The sequence below is a fragment of the Mesocricetus auratus genome, unplaced genomic scaffold (assembly GCF_017639785.1).
Source record: "Mesocricetus auratus isolate SY011 unplaced genomic scaffold, BCM_Maur_2.0 Super-Scaffold_100008, whole genome shotgun sequence".
NCBI lineage: Eukaryota > Metazoa > Chordata > Mammalia > Rodentia > Cricetidae > Mesocricetus > Mesocricetus auratus.
The window spans coordinates 77,311,365-77,330,354 of record NW_024429192.1 but is presented as its reverse complement, the minus strand read 5'-3'; the positions used below and the strand labels follow the sequence as shown (position 1 = coordinate 77,330,354).

The 18,990-nt window shown below is 54.1% G+C and overlaps 1 protein-coding gene across 1 annotated transcript in view; it reads right to left on the bottom strand.

Moving 5' to 3' along the window:
- The window catches only part of Fam20c (FAM20C golgi associated secretory pathway kinase), a 52,500-nt gene extending 38,387 nt beyond the window's left edge, over positions 1-14,113 (bottom strand). The window contains exons 1-3 of the mRNA XM_005080004.4: positions 12,987-14,113; positions 11,067-11,245; positions 1,803-1,881 (exon numbers count right to left, since the gene is read on the bottom strand). Coding sequence (XP_005080061.1) covers positions 1,803-1,881; positions 11,067-11,245; positions 12,987-13,579 — 851 coding nt within the window. The 5' untranslated portion in view covers positions 13,580-14,113. The remainder of the gene's footprint in view (positions 1-1,802; positions 1,882-11,066; positions 11,246-12,986) is intronic.
- Between the last annotated feature and the right edge of the window lie 4,877 nt (positions 14,114-18,990).

Sequence of the window (18,990 nt, the reverse complement as noted above, 5' to 3'; positions counted from 1 at the left end):
TGTCTCCACTAAATTCCCCCCTTGAGAAACCACAGGAGGCCCTGTCCTTCTCCCTGGCATCTGGCCCTCTAGGACATCCTGGGATGACCACATAGGCTACAGGTTATGTGGAGACCTTCTGCTTGCTCCTAAAGGGCAGGGATGCACAACGCTTGACTGCACACACTACTCCCAAGTGGTGGCGTCCAGCCCATGGCTCTTCTCATGCCAAGTTGACATCACTCCCTGCACAGGACAGATGCTTGTGGGACATAGAAAAATGCCACTGTCTTGCATGAAGAGGGAAATAAATGCTATGCTCTCAGCCGTGCGGCCACGTGGCACTCCCGGTCACTCCACCTCACAGGCAGCAGCATAGACCTCACTGTCTCCTGGTTTAAGCCCTATGACCAGGTTTTCCTTTGCCTGTGGGAGTGCATGGTGCTCAGGTCTAGGCTCCTGCAAGCCTGCATATGAAACAGGCTGATTGTCCTTGAGAAGCCAGGGAAGCCCACTTTCCCCCCTGAGCCCATCCTGGTCTGCCTGGGAACACAGGACAAACAGGAAGAGCCAAGTGCCTTCCCTGCTTCCGGAGTACTTACTGGTGTTTGGTTTTTGTTTCCTTTCTCTCTTTCTTCTTTCTTTCTTTCTTTCTTTCTTTCTTTCTTTCTTTCTTTCTTTCTTTCTTTCTTTCTTTATTTCTTCCTTCCTTCCTTCCTTCCTTCTTCCCTCCCTCCCTCCCTCCCTTCTTTCTTTCTTTTTTTTTTGAGGATTAAATAGGAGGGAAAGCTGGGTTTGAGGTAAAATCAGGGCGGATAGCAGAGACCTGGTCAGTCAACACAGCTGGGCTGTCCCTGGAGGCCTACACCCCGCAGCCTGCTGCACGGAAGCCTCCCTCCCACAACTTGCATGTCCTCCGTAGCCTTTGAGGCTGTAAGCCATGCTCTAAAGAGCAATGGTCACAAAAATGCCAAGACCTCGGGCCAAGCAGGGGAGCCAGCCTGTGTCAACAATGAGTTGCATGCTCTAGCAACTCCTGAGTGATCACGTGCTACACAGCACTCCATCACTGACACTGGTGATGAGATTTCTACCTCTTCTGTGGGGTGGGGAGCCCACTCTAGTACCACTTCGTGTTAGGATGAAGTTGCATGTGTGCGCATGCACACTCTCCACCTTATATTTTGAGGCAGGGTCTTTCACTGAACCTGGAGCTCACCAATTCAGTTAGACTGGCCGGTGAGTGACAGGCATCCTGCTGTCTCCGCCACCCCAGCACTGGACTACAGGTATGCAATGCCATGCCTGGCTTTTTACGTGGGTGCTACAGATCAAACTTGGGCCTCATGCTCTTGTGGCAAGCCCTTTACTGATTGAGCCATCTCCCCAGGATGAAGTTTTATGATGTACAGGCTACCCTTACTGTGTCCCACAGTCACCTGGACTGGACAGCAGGCTGAGTGAGAAACAGGCCATACCACCTGCAGAGCTTTGGACAGTAACATTGGCCCTGTGTAGAGTCCCCCACAGCCTCTGAGCTTGTTAGAAAAATGCAGTCTCCCCTCCAGGGGTTTCTTGCATGCCCACACTGCCAGTCCAGTGTTAAATGCAAGCATTCTCCCTCTCTGAATAAGATGGACAATCATCCCCAGTTGTGTAATGATGGTGTTAGGCTGGAGAGGGACCAGGAGTGTGTAGACAGCCTGGCTACTCACTTAGCCATCACTAAAGTTCACCCCCAGATACATGTTGCCTCCCTCACCCGGCCTTATACCTGCACACTGTGGCCCGGCCTCATGCCCACCCTCGTGTCGGGCACTTACTTCATGGGTTTGAATAGCGCCTGCCCGTAATTCTGGAAGGTCATGATGAGCTTCAGTTGTGTGCCCCCTGACTTCATGGCTGCAGGAGGGAGGGAAGAAATAAACAGGGTGACTCAGAGGCTGCCTTAGGCCCCCGACTGTCCCCAGGCAGCAGAGCCAGATAAAGGGCTCTAGCCACCAGCCAGCTGGGTCTTCTTTATGTGGCTAGGGGCTCCCATTGTGCCCAAGAAGTTAGGGTTTGCAGTAGTGATGCATGATGTACCCCAGCTCACTGGAGGTCCTCCTAACGTCCAGTAGGGTGTAAGCAAATGCCACAGTGGAAACCTTCAAAGGCAGGAGTGCAGCCACACACACACACGCACCTTCACACAACTGCACGCTCCACAAACACACCTACACACACCCAATGCCCCCATGAACAACACCTCCATACCCACAAACACTCACACCTCCACTCCCATATAGACATCCCTATACTTACACACCCTCAAGAAACCCCACCAGCATCTACACACACACACACACACACACACACACACACACACACACACACACACACTTCTTGCCTAGGTGCAGGCAAGCTACTAGGATTTAGTGAAGGTCTGACTGGTCACTCTGAAGAGACCCCCCAACTACCTTTAGGTTAGAAGCTCCTACATCATTAGGACATGGAGGGATATGGAAGCCTCAGAAGGTTCCAGAAGGCACACTGTTCTGGCACCTCACCACGTCAGAAAGCATATGGATTTCCAAAATGACCTTTCTTCCCCCAACCTTGGATTTCCCTTTTGCTGATGAAAGGGCTAGAAGGAAAGCCAAGGGAGCTTTTCTCTTCTAGGTCAGCTATGGCAAAGGCCCCCAGGTTGTTCAAGGCACAAGAGGGACAAGAAGGGGCCATCACACTGCACAATGTGGCCAAACCCGTACACATGAGAGCCTGTAGTGTGTAGAGGCATCCTGTATTCATGGCAGACTCAGAGCAAGAGATAATGCCACAGATGTAACAATGTCAGAGCCTGCATTGGACATGTGGGTAGATAGGAGGTTACAAAGGGTGAGATAACTTTAGACTCCCTGGTGTAGGAGGCAAAGCAGGCACATACTGGGGCCTGAGGTCATCGTGAGAGCCACTCCTAGGAGAGAGAAGAATAGGGTTGGTCACCAAAGAACAGACATAGGTCCTGGCGGAGGGGGGGGAGGCAGGCAGAGGATGGAAATCCCCCACATGAGGCTGAAGACTGGTGGTGGTGACAATCAGGGGACATGCTTTCACCATTTGGGCAGGTATAACAGGACTGGCAGAGGACTGACTGATGGCACCAGGTCAGGGGAGGCTCACAGGTAGGGGTGTGTGTGTGCATGTGTGTGTGTGTGTGTGTGTGTGTGTGTGTGCGCGTGCGTGCGTGCGTGTGTGTGTGTGTGTGTGTGTGTGTGTGTGTGTGTGTGTGTGTGTGTACACCACAGAACAGAAAGTTTGAAGGTTTGGTGGAGCTAGGCATGGTGGCACACATCTTTAATCCCAGTACTTGGGAAGCAGAGACAGATGGATCTCTATGAGTTCCAGGCCAGACTGGTCTGCATAGTAAGTTCCAGGCTAGCCGGGGCTATATAGTAAGACCTTTCCTCAAAAAAAAGAAGAGAAAAAGTTTCAGTGAAAGAATGACCATTGTGGTCCACTCTGATCTAGACACTAAAGTCTGCTTAGCTTCTCCAGGCTGAGCATCCTGGAAGGAACCTTTACTTTTTTCTGCCTCAATTTCTCCTTCTGTAAAATGGGGCCACGGATGCTTGCTTATCCTTGTGTGGATACTTCCTCCAAATTAAAACATTTCCTCCTGGCTGGTTGTGGTTGCGCATGCCTTTAATCCCAGCACTTGGGAAGCTGAGGCAGAGGCAGGTGAATCTCTATGAGTTCATGGTCAGCCTGATTCACACAGTGAGTTCTAGGACAGCAAAGGCTACATAGTGGGACCCTATGCCAAAAAACTCAAATAAGCAAAAAGATTATGGTGGGAGGCTCATTAAGATTCAGGAAGCAAATGAAATTTAAAAGACATAGGAAGTCCCTGAAACTTGCAAGAATCACAAGGCCCCTACTCCTAGTTTATATAAGTAGTAACAGCTGATGGGGAGAGAGGACCCTCCTGCAGGCCAAACTGCCTGTAGGTCAAACAGGGGGCTGCAGGAATGCAGTTTTCATGAGTCCCCCCTCCCCACCACACACCAGGGTGCCCTTTCCTATGGTACAGTTGCCTGTGGGTCATCTATACAAAGTTACCCAAGTACTCTCATTGGCTCACTAAGTTAGCTAGACTTGGACCTGTCAGTAGTGCCCTATCTAGGAAGATTAGGTATTTGCTCATATCCCCTCAGAGAAAGTCACATGATACTCCTTCACAAGGTTATGGGGAGGATCAGGCTCACCTGTACAGTGGGGACAGCCCCTCTGTTGATAGTAGCAGGGCCTTTCTGGGTCTAGGGGACCACCTTCATGGCTGTTTGCTGTGTATGACGGGCTGCATCTAGGACTTAAGACTGATTTTGGGCTCCACAGGCCAGAGTGTCTGGTATGAGATTGTACCCTCCTCAGGCCACCACACACCTCATGCTGCAACCACAGTGCTAAGGGCAGGTGGCTGGTGGTGACCCTGCCAGATGTGTGACTACCACCCCGCCTTCCCCCTGAGTGACATGGCCAAGTGCTTACGGTTTGACTCTTAGGAAAGCTGCTTATGAAACATTCATGCTCCAGGGACCTCATTTTCCCCTGGAAGACAGGGACACATGGAGTTTTCAGCCCTGATACACAGACCGGCAGCAAGCCTGCACCTCTCCCTTGGGAGCCTGGCAGGGGATTTTAATTTTCTGTTTTTCCTTATCTGTGCTTTCTAAATTTGCACAACGCACACCCACCGCATTTCTGGTAAAGTGGAAAAGAAGGAAGTGATTAAAAAGTTTGTGGCACCATTAAGTCTGGGTGCATGGCCCATTTTCGTTTAATAACAGAGACTCCTGGGTTTAATGATTCCTCCCTGGGCCAGGCTCTTTTTAAAGTTTGTAATCCTGGCTTTCAAATAGCAAAATATTGTGTTAATCTGGGCAGCTTGGTCCATCCCTGCCCCTCCCCTGCCACCTGCTTTTCTCATTTGAATAGGTTCTCATGTAACTGAAGCTGGCCTCAAACTTGCTATAGAGCTGGGGATGACCTTGAACTCCTGACCCTCTTCTCTCCACGTCCTCAGTGCTGTTTATGGACCCAGGGCTTTGCCCATGCTAGCCAAGCACTCTACCCACTGAGCTACATCCAAGCCTGGTCAGTCTTTTTCTAAGAGGGTCCTGTCTGCCTCCCTGTTGCCCTGACACGGCACATGGCCAGTGCTCCTGAGGAGGTAACCAGGAGCTCTAGAACAAGGAGATCTGTGGTCACTAAAGTACAAACCGTGAAGCTGTCCTCACTGGGCATTAAGGAGATGGGCCAGAAATGGCTGGTCAGGGCAGGAGGAGCAACAGCTGGCAGGGCCAGCATACAGAATGGATTTTCCTCATGGAGACAGATGGGAGGTCATGGCTAGAGGAAAGACCTGCTCCTTACGGAGGCAGAGAGGAGGCTCTGTGAGAAAATGAGACCCAAGCTCCAGGCCTGAGAGCCTCTGGGCACCTCTTGACAGAGGTGGTTTTCAGTGGACTGAGGCCATGTTTTCTATAAACTAATCTGTTTTTGCAAAAGACCTGTTGGAGGCTGAGGATGTAGTGTAGTTTGGTAAAGTGCTTGCTTAGCATGTCCTGGGTTCTTTCCTGTGCACCGGGGAGGTGAAAGCAGGGGATCGGGAGTTCAAGGTCATCCTGTACTTCCCAGAAAGCCCAGGGTCACCCTAGGATAAAGAAGACTATCTCAAAACAAGCCAGCAAAGACCAGTGGGTCACACTTGAGACATTAATTGATGGCCCTCGGAGACCATCACTACTGCCGGGCTTGACCTTGGTCGTCTCATCTGGGTGAGGGGATTGGTGATTCTGTTTGGGGTCAGTCAGGCAGCAGCTTGACTTCACACACACACACACACACACACACACACACACACACACACACACACACACACACCTTGCTGCCTTTTAAGGTACAGAGCAGAGACTGTTCCAGAAGATTAATGGAGGCAGGTGTTTGCATTGTAAGTGAAGGCCTCCCTAGGGAAGACTCACATTCAGAGAAAATGTCACTTAGCTTTTCCTGGCTTGTCTCACATGTCTCTGAACTGAAGAGGCATGTCCATGGCTCAGATGTTGGGCACCCACAGAGTCACCTTCCGCCTGCAATCTTTGACTTGAGGAAATGGGCATGGGGCACATTTAGGCAGATTCCCTGAGGCTGGCACCACAGGCACTCACCCTGACACGAGGAGCTCGACAAGCTGAGCGAGCAGGCATTGACAGTGGCTGCAGCCAGGTCTTCAAGCTCCTGGCCTGTAGGAGGCTTTCAGGCTTCAAGCCTGTCACTGGCTCAGACCAGACACACATGGGGCAGCTTCCGCCCCAGTGGCCTCCAACCTGGTGTTACTATGTCATGCTGTCTCTCAGGCAGCTCACTTTTATTTTCAGTGTGGCAGTCACAAGAAACCCCAGAAATACCCTGATGGAGCTTGCTCCATCCTGCAGAAAACCAAGACAGTGGGAGCTGGGCTCGATCTGTGCAGCTTCCTGGCTGCACGGGGAGAAAACGGGGAGGGGTGGGGTGGCGCAACCCAAGCCCCCACTGGAGAACACCCTTTGCTCTTGAGCTTCCATCCTATGGCACTGAGCAAGGAATAGCCATTTACTGCCTCCCTGGTGCACTTGGATCCTTGTTATTTCAGGAGACCCTCTGCCATTGAGGTCTGTGACCTGTAGTAACGCTCCCCCCCCCCGCCATGCAGGCTCTGAGTCAGAGGCAAGGACCTGTGACCCTGCTGAGGTCAGCACTGCCTCTTGAGAGCTGGAGCTCTGTAGCATCAGACGGGGATGAGACGCCCTCCCCCACTTCACAGGCAGCATTTCCAGGGCGCCCCAATCATGAGCCCTTTGTTCCTTGACGCTCACAGCCAATTCTTCCAGATTTCATCTCCATCCATTCTTTCCCTCCGGCAGATCAATTAGAGGCAAGGACTTCAGTCCTGTGGAGTCATTTTTCTTTTGTTCTGCCTTGTTCTTGAATCCACGGGCCTTGATGTGACCTAGATGGAGCTACCTTACAGATCTCTGCTCAGGCCAGAGGCTGCCTGGATTCCCCGCTTCCAGGAAGACTTCTCCCTCAAGCAACTTCAAGTGTAGAGCGTTTGCATCCATAATTGTACATGATAGTGATTTGACTATCACCGGTCCCAGCCAAAGGCATGGCGGGCCTGATTTCCAGCTGAGCAGAGGTGGCTGTGTAGAGCCTCTTTCTTTAAAGGCAGCAGTGGCCTGTTACCAGGCAGCCTGGAGCCTGGCTATAAATAAACTTCTATTGGCCTTGGCCAGCTGTGCTGTGGGCCACACAGAGCCTCACAAAAAGGAGCAAGAGGTTCTAAACAGGCGAGAGTTAATGGAACCATTCCAAGAGGGCGTGGACCCCCCCCCCCCCGCACCATTTTCCATCACAACAGTTATTTCCCAGTTCCATTTTTCATAGTGAGATGAATAAGTTGAAGATTAAAGTCATCACTCCACTCCTGTGGCCAAGGGGGATGGCTCAGTGGTTAATGTGCTTGCTGTGCAAGCATACAGACCAGAGTTTGCAACCCCAGAACCCAAGTAAAAACTGTACAGATGTGGTGACTGCCTATAATCCCAGCCAATGAGGCAGACAGGGAATCCCCAGAGCAAGCTGGCTAGTTAGACTAGTTAGAGCCAGAAAGCTCCAGATTCAGTGAGTGACCCTGCCTCAACAAGTTAAAAATGAAAAAGAATTGAAACACCTAATGCCAACTTCAGACCTTCACACTATGGGCACATATATATGTGCATATACACCTACAAACATAGGTGTGCACACCTATACACACACGTGTACAGACACTAATAAACACAAACAACACACATACTCATACATGCTCCAGTACACATACACAAAACTAAAAATATAAAAATAAAGTCGTCACTGGTGGGCCACAGGGAACCCTGAGTCAGAAGCAAGAGGACACTACCCACAAGTAAATCTCCCTTCTCTGGAGCCTCAGTTTCCCTAGATGTAGGAGGAAGTTGGAAGGCATGACTGGCCTTTGAAGGCTCCACTTTACTCCAGATCACAGGCCCCGGGCAGAAGCAAATCCTATGTATGGGCGCCCAGCTTGTCACCTACCCAGCGACTATGCTATGATGGATGCCCAGAAGAGGCTATGTCTCAATGAGCCAGGTATCCACTCAAAACTATGCCTGGATCTTTACACTGATGACACCCTTTGGGGGCAGTTCGAGATGAGTCAGGCTAGCTAGAGTAGCAGGGGGTTGCCTACAACAGGCAGCCTCTAGGACAGTGTGCAATCTCCAGGCCAGCATGCTGTGACCCTGGCCAGCCATTTCAGGCTACTTCCTACAAAGTAAGATGTCTGGGCCTGGCCCACTTCTGTAGGGGTGTAAACTCTGCATCCCTGAGAAGATATGGGTGCCTGTTGGACTCCAAGTCCCCTAAGCAAAGAAGCATGGCATGCCCTCAAACACGGTTGCCACACGGAGATCCACCAGGTAGGCGCTGTCCAGTTCTGCTCTTGCCGCTGACTCATATTTACACACTGATGCTTTCTCCATTTGTGGGGCAGGTGTCACATGCCTGAACCTTCTGGGAAGCAGGATTTGCGAATCCAGAAAGGAAGCATTCCAACTACTAGCAGGAATCCCTAAAGCCAAGAGGTCAGAATCTTGCAATCAACATCCCCATACACGAAGTATGCGTGATTTCACCTTGAGGAAAAAGTCACTTTTTACAATGACCTCAGACTCATGTATCACTCCCAGATGCATTCAGGTTTTGCTGCCTGGTAGCTGTTTGAGTGACTTCATTGTGGCTAGTGATTGGTACATCTGGGATTCCTCCACATTCTGGGAGGCAGTGTCCTTGTCTGCCTTGGGTGATGGCCATCCCCACCCATCTACCTTCCAATAGCTTCTGGGCACCTGCAGATGAAGGACTCAGCATGTCCACAATGGGAATGGATGAAAACCACCTTAGCCATTGTGTTCCAGCACATCACTATAGGATCCACTCAAGCATCCCTTGGCCCAGAATGGTATTGGCTGATTTCAGAATGGCCCACCAGACCAAGGCCCAGGCAGGGTCAAGGCTACTCCCCCATCAGCAACAGAGCTGCGCATCCTACTGTGAAGTCAGGATCTCAGCACCATCATCTTCCTGAGTAAATGAGGTCAAAACGGGGGGGGCTCGAAGTTAAGCACATGAAGATGGACAGAGGTCCTTGAGATGAGCACAAGTGCTGGCGAGGCCCTGGGACCCCAGTCTCCCCTGATCTCGGAGATCCTGGGGCAGATCTGGTCACCTTTGCACAGAACAGTATCAGTGAGAATAAGGAATGATAAACTGAAGCACCCGCAAGGGGCTGGCCAGCTGTGGGCGTCATTTAGCACTCAAGCATCCTAGACTTGTTTTTGCACACTAAGGATGTCACCCTCTTCAAGGTCACTCTAGTACATGTTCCATACTCCTCAGCTGACTGGTCCACAGAGGCAGGAGTACCTCTGAAAGTTGGTCTTACCACTAAGTCCTTTCACTTGCTAGGAAAGTGCTCTCCCACTCAGCTGTGTCCCCAGCCCCTCATTGGAGGATTCTAGGCAGGTGCTCTTTCAGGGGGCCCACTGGAAGATTCTAGGCAGACGCTCTCCTACTGAGCCACACGCCTAACCCCTCACTGGGGGATTCCAGGCAGGTGCTCTACCACTGAGCCACACTCCAGCACCTCACTGGGGGATTCTAGGCTAGTGCTATACCACTGAGCCACACCCCCAGCTCCTTCTGAGCAGGATTCTACTATTACGCTACATTCCCAGTCCTCTTTTCAGTTTCTGTCTTAAGAAAGGGTCTTGTTAAGTTATCCAGGCTGGCCTTGGACTTTTGATTTTCCTGTCTCAGCCTCCTGCATTGTTAGATGACAGGCTTCACCCTCATGCCCAGCTTGGGTATTTCTTTAACAGTTGTATTATACTCCAAAGAGAAAGGGGCATGGATTGTGGCTCCTTTATAACAAAGTCCCTGTGTTAACAAGGACTATTCCCCACTCATCCTGAAGCCTCTAGACTCCACAAGAGGCATGACAGGGCCAGGTGGGGGTGCATTCAGACCTCTCTGGCAGGAGGAGGGACGGTAGAAGACCACTAGCTTGCACCTTTTCACTAAGTGATCTGACTAAACCCTTGGGGAAACTGTGGGTCCTGGCTTTTTTGACCAGGCAAGAGCCCAGCACACAGATCAGCAGAGCCCCAGACACCTCTAAAGAGGTGGTTGCCGCAGGCAGGCAGCTTCTAACTGCTCCATGTCAGCAATTGGCCCAAAGCCCATAACCGGAGGGAGCCTGTTAGCAGATCTGCTTTCAAGACACATGGCAGGCTACCCAAGCACGTGCAGCTGGGCACACCAGGGCCACCCCTGCACAGCCCCAGCCCTTGGCCTGTCCTATGCCACCTCTCAAGACACAGTGATTAGCAATCACTCACAACCTGATAACAACCCCCAAATCTGCTCAGAAACGGCCCCTGATGTTCTGCTGTTTTCCTGAAATTGAAAACTGGATTTTTTTTTGGCTTATTAGATCACAAAAACCTGGAGATGTTCCTTTTAAACTGCTTCATCCAGGATGCGCAGGCTTCAACTTTGTTCCTCCTTTGACCTGGTGAGATCCCTAGCCCCTACTGCACTCTGAAGGGAGCGGGCTCAGAACCTCAGGCCCTGGTTGAGCCAAGCAATCTAGCTGCCGCTGCAGGAGGGACAAAGATGGCCCATGCATAGGTGCTGGCAGGAGGTGCTACAGCCACTATGGGTCACCGGGTCATTTTTATGCAGGGGAGGGAGGTCCCATATGTCTGCATATATAACTTTACCAGGGGTCAAAGTGGTGACCCTCAGTTTCTAGCAATGAGCCTTGAGGCATCCATCTGGCTCCTGGATTACCAAGGTGGCCATCCAGATACCCTAGAAAGAGTGGCTCCCTTGTCAGTGACCTGCATAGGCAGCCAGCTTCACACAGCCCTGGTGCATCCACACCAAGGTACACTTGCACCAAAGGCAAGCAGGTGGCCACCTACCGACGCTGGTGATCTTCTGAGAGCCAAGGTCCTGCAATAAGGCATCGATGGCCGGGTTGTGTCTGGAGTACAGCTCATACCGGTTGATGCCGATGTGAAATTTGAGCCAGTTAGGATAGAGGTCCACGGCTGCCTCACCAGTAGGCAAGAACTCTGCTCCTTCAGCCCCTTCATGTGGCCTGCAAGGAATGAAGGCAGGCCATAGTCAAGTGTTAAAAGAGAGGCAAGAGGTGGAGGAATGTTGGGGAGCTGGTCCTGAGGGTCAGGGCTTGTGACTTTGGGTTCAAAGTACAGGCTCACTAAAAGCTGCCTTCACACTGCCGTGTCTGCACTTTCCTCCCTGGCTGCGGTTCTACCACCTAATAACACACCTTAAGGCCTGTAATTCCTGTTTACACTCTAGAGACGCCACAGACAACCCTAACTACCACTGGCCTAGACCCAGAGTGTCAGCGCTATCCCAACACCTCTGTCCGGGGGTCACCAAAAGTGCCCCAACAAAAATGATGTCAGCTGGGAGTGTGTGGGAAGGGACTGTCAGCTTTTCCTGGGACCAGACAGTCCAGAAGTCTTAGGCACACCCAGCCAACCAGAAACCTCCCTAGCTTGCTGCCTTTGTTCCAAAGACCAGGGGTAGGGATGATGCAAGGGACTAAATTTGATTTTAATGAGTGAAACCATAGGTGGGGAGAGCTGGACGAAGGAATCAGTCACTCCAGCCCAGGTTCCGAGGGAAGACCAGCTGCCTGCCTTCGCTAGCCATGCGTTGTCTGGAGGAAGAACAGACCCTCTGGGAGCCTGCTAGGCTGGAGGGAAAGAGGGCCCTGCTTAACTGACAGGTGAGGATCCTTCAACTCCAGACTGTCCTACACTAGAAGCAAAAGGAAGACTGGGGTCCTCCAAGAAGCCACACCCTGACCACTCACTCTCTCGGCTGCCTCTGCTGAATGGTTTCTAGCCAGCACAGCCCAGAAGCCACCAAACAGCTCATATGTGCAGGCCCAAGGCACAGGGCCTGGTCATATTCCAGGGGGAGAAAGGATTTCTGAGGCTGTTTTGGACTGGTAGCTCTCTCTCTCTCTCTCTCTCTCTCTCTCTCTCTCTCTCTCTCTCTCTCTCTCTCTCTCTCTCTCTCTCTCTCTCTCTCTCTCTCTCTCTCTCCCTCTCGCTCTGCTGCTCGGGAACCTTTGCAGGTTATTTGCTCTAGCCAGCTGGTGGTTAATATTTCACTCTGCCGGGCTTATTTGGATCTGTGCAGCTGTGGGGGTGGGGGTGGGCACAAGGCTGGGCAGCCTGGAAGATAACTCCAGGATGGCTCGTCTTCCTGCCCACAGCCGGCCAGGGTGGCCCTGGTTCACACCCTTGCCAGGAGGCCTCTACACTGCCAATATCACTTCTCAGTTGCTTTTGTCCCCAGTGACTGGGTTTAAAAGACTTATTAGGCATGTTCAGGCTTTCTGGAGGTGTCCACCCCGAACAGCTCACCCATCGGTCTCAGAGCCAGAGCAGCCCAGCCCCTCCCAGGGGAAGGCGGCTCCCACTCTCCCTGGCTGACTCTCTCAACATATTCATTCATCTGCTTCCTCAGCCATCGCCAGGGCTGGCCAGCATGCTTCCTTGTAGGTGGAGCACTGGGCTTCCCTGGCTCCTGGTGGGCCGCCAGCTTCCCACACCAGGGTACTGGGGGGCCTCCCAAACGCCATCAGCCCTTCTCCCTAGGAAATCATTGTGGAGACAAAGGCAGGGCCCAGAGCAAGAGGCACATCTGCCCCGCCCACGAGGCGTCCCTACCCAGCCTCCTCAGGGTCCCCAACGACACACAAAATTCTTGGCCTGTGCAATAGCTTTCTAAGGGGGTGTCTTTATTCCCGGAAGGGTCGGGCGCGCCAGCCCCACCCCAGTCTCCCAGTCTCTGCTCACCAGTCTGAATTCTCTGCCGCTGCCTTGGGGTTAAATCTGATGTCGCTGTTTACATTAAACAGGACGTCGTCCTCTGTAAGAGGAGGTACAGCCCCCTGGTAGAGTGGGTGCTCAAACAACTTGGCTAAGAGTGATCCGTCCCCGCTGGGACCAGGGGGCGGCACCCGTGGCCGGGGCCCAGGGTCTCGAAGCAGCGGCCGGTGCGCAGGGTCACGGGGTAGCGGAGAGCCCGGCTCCTGACCCCGTGGAGTGTGATCAACCGGCTCCGCTGCAAGAGGCAGCTTCTCCAAGGAGTGGGAGGTTAGGTTAGAGGCTGGATCTGAGCTGAAGTCTTGCAGGATGCGCAGTGTGTGTTTGTTGGGCCAGCCTGCATCGCCACCGGCGGACTCCCCCGGGCGGCTCCTCGCTTGGGCCCAGCCTGGGCCAGCTGCCTCTGCCGCTGGCTGAGCGCAGGAGCAGCCGGGCTCCCCGGAGGATCGCACAGAGCGCCGGTCCAGCTTGGGTAGCAGGTCAACAGCAATGTGCAAAGCGCAAGCCAGTAGGAACACCACCAGGATGAGCACGCGAAACCTGCGCACCAGTATCATCTTCATGGCCACGCAGGCCAGCGGGCTCCGGGGGTTCCGGACGCGCGCTCCACCGGTGCCCCTCAGCTTGGCACCAAGCCGGCAACGACTCACGGGTCAAGGTCCATTCGGCGTACGAGCAGCTACCAGCTCGGGGGCTGTCCCCAGGCTGGGACGTCGTGGAGAACACCCGCCACCAAAGCACTGACTCTCCAGGCCATCTCGGGGGGCAGCCAGCGGCCCTCGTCGGTGGAGCTGGTGGCAGTGGTGATAGGGAACCCAGCAGCGGACGAGGGTCTCCGGGACAGGGACAACATTCATTGGGTGTGTAGGCAGAAGACGCGGCTATTCATCCCTGTCGAGGCGCGACGGATCCTATCCAGAGGGCAATGCTCCCGCTGGGCCACTCTGGGTGCTGGGCGCGTGACAAGGTGGCTCCTCCGCGTTGTCAGGCTGCGGCTAGGAGGCCGGGCTGGAGAGACAGGGGCGAGAAGGGAAGCGCGCGGGGGCGCGCGGGGCGAAGCCGCGATCTGGCAGGTGCAGCGGGCCGACCCGGAGCGCAGCGCCCGCACGGCGGAGCTCCAGGAGCCCCGCGCCCGGCCCGCTGATATCCGAGCGCCGCGGAGCCGCCCCCCGCGTCAGCGCCCGCAGATTGGCGGAGCCGTGGCCCCGCGAGGCCCGGCCGGTCCGGCGCTCGCCCGCGCTCCGCTCTCTCCTCCCCTCGACCGCGCCCCGCGGTGTCGCTGCGCCTCCTCCGTGCTGAGCCTGGAGCTCCAGAGGCCCGGCAGGGAACTCGCAGCCAGCGCGGGCTCCGGTTCTGCGCGCACGGCTCTCGGCCTGGTCGCCTGAGTCCCCGAAGCTCCGCGCTCCGCCAGCTGCAGCCGAGCGGCTCCTCCCCGGCGAGTGGAGACCAGAAAGCAGGCCAAGTCCCTCCCCGGAGCCCGCGGGGCGTCTGCGCGGCCGGACGAGCTCCCCTCCGGGCGGTGTCCTGGCACTCCGGTCCCCGCAGCCCGCTAAGTGGAGAACGAAGGGGCGACGTTGCCACGCGGCGGAGAAAACGGTGGGGAAGCGTGTTGAGCCCCAATCTGAGGGGACGCCAGGATCGCGGCAAGACTGCCCGGCCCACCCCACCCCAGGGGACACGCCTGCGCCTTAACCCTGGCAGCGCCGCGCCCGGCCTGGCTGAGAGGCTGGGATGCGCGGGCGGTGGGCGGGGCGCGTCTCGCTGCTTGCCCTCTGGGATGCTAAATCGGGGTGCACATTTTAGGGAGATCTGTTTCTACCACGTGGCCTCATCTGTCGCCACGGGGCTTCTGGTCCCCACCCCCCAGTAGGAAATAGGAATCCATGGGAATTTCCGCCTAAAATTCTGGGAAGGTAAGCGGGAGAGGGTCTCACACAGATCCACAGGCTGAGCAGACCTCCGGGCTTCAAGCACCTGCAGACTTCCACAGCAGCCCAACCCAGCTGCTTTTGTAAGGGACCGAGGGGCGGAGCCTGTGCGCTGGGAGCCCCTCTTTGTCATGCTCTCCTGGCTGTGCTCCCAGGCCCTCTAATGCTCACAGTGAGCCTGAGATCTCTGTGAATCGAGTGCACAGAGTATGGTATTTCTGAAAATTCAACGATGAGTCTGTGGAAGCCGACATTCAGTAGATGCCCTCTAGCTTCTTGTTAGGGAGGAAGAGGGTCGCAGCCAGCTAGCTGGTCAGCAAAAGTGCCTCCTGGGCAGTTAGAAAGCGAGAGAGGGTGGAGTTCCATACCCCTGAAACAGGAGCTGATGCCTGGGTTGGACTACATAGGGGAAACGCAAGAGTGCAGTGGGTGGGGCCTATTAGAGGTGCACCCCCGGGAAGGTATGGCTTACACCAAGGAAACTGAGACACTGCATTCAACCTTCCTCCCACTCACACAGGCAGTGAATTTGTGTAGATCAATTCCAGAATGGCCAAGGAGGTGGTTGGTGGTCCTGAGGTCTCCGGGAGGAAGCACCCCAATTAGGACCTCTGGGGATAGATGAATGTCCTCCGGTCAGAGGCACCGGCTGCTGGACTGAGGAATGGGAGCATCAGTGTGAGGGCCTCCCTGGGGCTCCCTGTCTCCCGGTGTCCTGGACACTCCATTCACTTGAGCTGTGAGGCTCCCTCGGGGGATTCCTGGCTCCCTGGCTCCCACTGTAGGGAGGCGGGATGTAGTGGCCAGTATGTGTAGTGGGCCTGCCTGCTGTTGTTTTGCAGCAACACCTGTTGCTGTCTGCTAGTAGGCTTCCCTTTAGTTACTCTCGGCCCCTCCTCTCCCCAGGACGCACACACTTCTTGGAGGGTCTCCGAAGAGATTTAGCTCTCATGGCTCCACCCAGAGGCCCCAGGAAGGCCAAGGTGACTCATGCAGAAGAGGTCTCAGAAGGCACAGTCCTCATACAGAGGAAGGCATGACACACTGTGCCCCAGCTACTCTGAGCTGAGGAGGAATTTAACACGGACACTCACAGATGACACACTCGAGGGAACACTAGGTAAAACGACACAGATACACAAGGACACAAGGGCACATAGACAGACTGACTCGGACACACAGACACACAGGTGCACATAGACATACACAGACACGGGCATGCAAACACAGGCAACACACAGATGCAGACATGGGTTCACAGAGAAACACACACACACACTAAAGAAAATGGAGCCTCATAAAACCTCTACCTTATGGCTTTCTGGGCACATGCCCCACCAGGCTAGGTGGGGCTGCCCAAGGAGGACCCTGATGATGGCATGCAGCCCCTGCCAGAACCCAGGACGTGACTCTGGATCATTTTTGCTTCCAAGCTGGAGCTCTCCCAAGCCGTTTTTCAAACGTGTCAAGATCGTACAGGCTCAGCAGCTGTAAGGAGACTGCTACCTTATCAGGGTGGCCATAGAAGCCCAGACAGCACACAGATATAAACTTGTACATGAGGGAACGACCCTCTTGGCAGTCTGCATATGGTGCTCGTGTAAGAATTCCTGTGCAAAGGCCCTGGGCCACACCAGAGCAAGAAGACCCATGGAGCTTGTGCTGGGTGAGGGGTGTGAGTGAGGGGCAGGAGGGAGATTGAGGCAGTGTGTGTGAGGGCAGGGTGGCCCCTTGGGAGGCCCACAGGTGACTGCCAAACAGTGAAGTATGTCTCAAGTGAGGCAGGCCATGGGAAGATAGGGACCAGACTAGAATGGTCATGTGCCTAGCTGTTGTGTTAGTGGTTTGGCCACAGAGGGGTAGAGATGGTTCTAGAAAAGGGAAGGATCTATAGGGTGAGCAGAGGGGGACACCAAAGCCTTGGGATCGAGTTGCTACCCCTGGAGGCACAGATGTGGCTGGATCAGGAATGGATTGGGGATTTCCACTTGCTGTAGGCAGGCTTGGTCCCAGGAACCAACCCAGTAGAGAAAACTAGAGTCCTCAGAACTGGGCTGGGGCCAGGAGGGACAGGACCTTGTAGGAACTGTAGCTAGCATAACCCCAAGCAAGAAATCCCAGGGCCCCAAAGCACCTCAGGGAGTCAAGAAGCACCTTAGGACATTGTGAGCAGCAGGAAGAAGTGTAGTGGCATCTTGCCTGGCCAGTGAACTTGTGGTGGTGGCCACACCCTTTGGGTGTGGTTTCAGGTGCAGACTTGACCCATTCTAAGGTAGAGGAGGCGCTGGCTGTTGGGTTGTGGAGAGCATTGGAAGGGCAGATACTCTTTTTTTTTTTGTTTGTTTGTTTTTTTTTTTGTTTTTACGAGAGAGGGTCTCTCTGTATTGTTTTGGAGGCTGTCGGTCCAGCCTGGCCTCGAACTCACAGAGATCCGCCTGCGTCTGCCTCCCGAGTGCTGGGATTAAAGGCGTGAGCCACCACCGCCCAGCCAGTGACAGATACTCTTAATCTCAGAAGTGGGAACAGAGCCTGGAGAAGGGAGCGGCATTATGCCCCATACAAGACCAAGGGTGTGGGAGGCCAGGGAGGGCAGCTTACAAAGTTGAACCTGCGATCACTGAAGGTACCTTAAAAAAACAAAAACAAAAAACCAAAACAAAACAACCCACCAAAACCAAAACTGGTCTCTTCCAAGTGTAGGGAGAGTTCTTAGTGCTCAGAAACCTCCTCCCACAGAAAGAGACTCCTCTTATTTCCAGAGCTTCCCAAGAGCCTGTCATGCTGAAGAGGCACAGTTGAGGCAGATCGGAATCTCATGCAGCCATGTGGAGGCACAGTCCCACCCCTGAACTCACAGGGACATTTTGATTCCCTGCTTTCATATAGGGACATATCCCTGTCCCTTGCTCTCATGGGCCATGCCCTGGTCCTGCACTCATATGAGGGCATATCCTGGATCCCTACAATCATATGGGGGCATATTCTGGTGTCTTATAGTCACATTTGTCACCTTATTCTGAATTTTACATGAGAGAGAGTGGGGAGGGAGGGAGGGAGGGAGGGAGAGAGAGAGAGAGAGAGAGAGAGAGAGAGAGAGAGAGAGAGAGAGAGGGAGGGAGGGAGGGAGGGAGGGAGGGAGGGAAGGAGGGAGGGAGGTTGGGGGAACTTGGGGTCTGCCCTTTACTCAGGAGTTCGTGGAATTCTCTGAAGACATTTTAATGAGCACCTCTCACCATCACCCATCATCCACCAGCTTATGTCAAGAAGATCTGTCTGTGAGACCTGGGTTGCCTGAGTCGGGAGCTGCCTTCGCACTCAGGAAGATGGCTGGGAATGGGGGTGAGACACGGGGCCAGTGAGGACCCCCAGAAGATTGTGAAAGGACCACAGGCACTTTGGGGACTCCAGTGAGCTGGTGGCAGAGCCCCGTGGGCAGAGATGGCCTGCGTACAAAACCAGAGTGGGGCTCTGTCACTGGGGCCAGCTGGAACAGTGGGTTGAGAAGTGGTCTCTCCGCTTCTGCCCTTAGTTGTGCATTGCTCTTGGGACTCCTGGAGTCAGAGGAGATGCTGTGTGGCCTGGAGTCTCAGGGAGCTGTCAACCCTGGCTGGGCTGCCTGGGGGCCATCACTGATCTCAGTAGCAAGGCTGCTTGCAGGTGAATGAAGATGACACAGAAGCATAGGCCCAGTGAGCCTCCATGTGACAAAGAAAGAAGCTGGGTGTTCGTGGCTGCTTAGAATGACGGAACATGGAAGAGAAAAATCCAGGCATTGGTTATCCAGGCACAGAGGGCACCACAGCAAAGGGAAGAGGGTTGGACTAGGAAGTTTCAGTGTACAGTGAGTGCCAGCCAGTAGGATGTACTGTCCGTGTGCGGAGTTCATGGATCTCCCAGGCTCGCTGAAACCAATCAATTGTGGGATGTCAAACATTCCTATGAAACAGGTAGATGATAGTCTGGATAGGCCCAGGACACCTTCCTGGAGAAGGGGAGAAGTGTAATCCAAGCTCTGTCCTGTCCCCTGGACTTCCCACCCTGGTCGG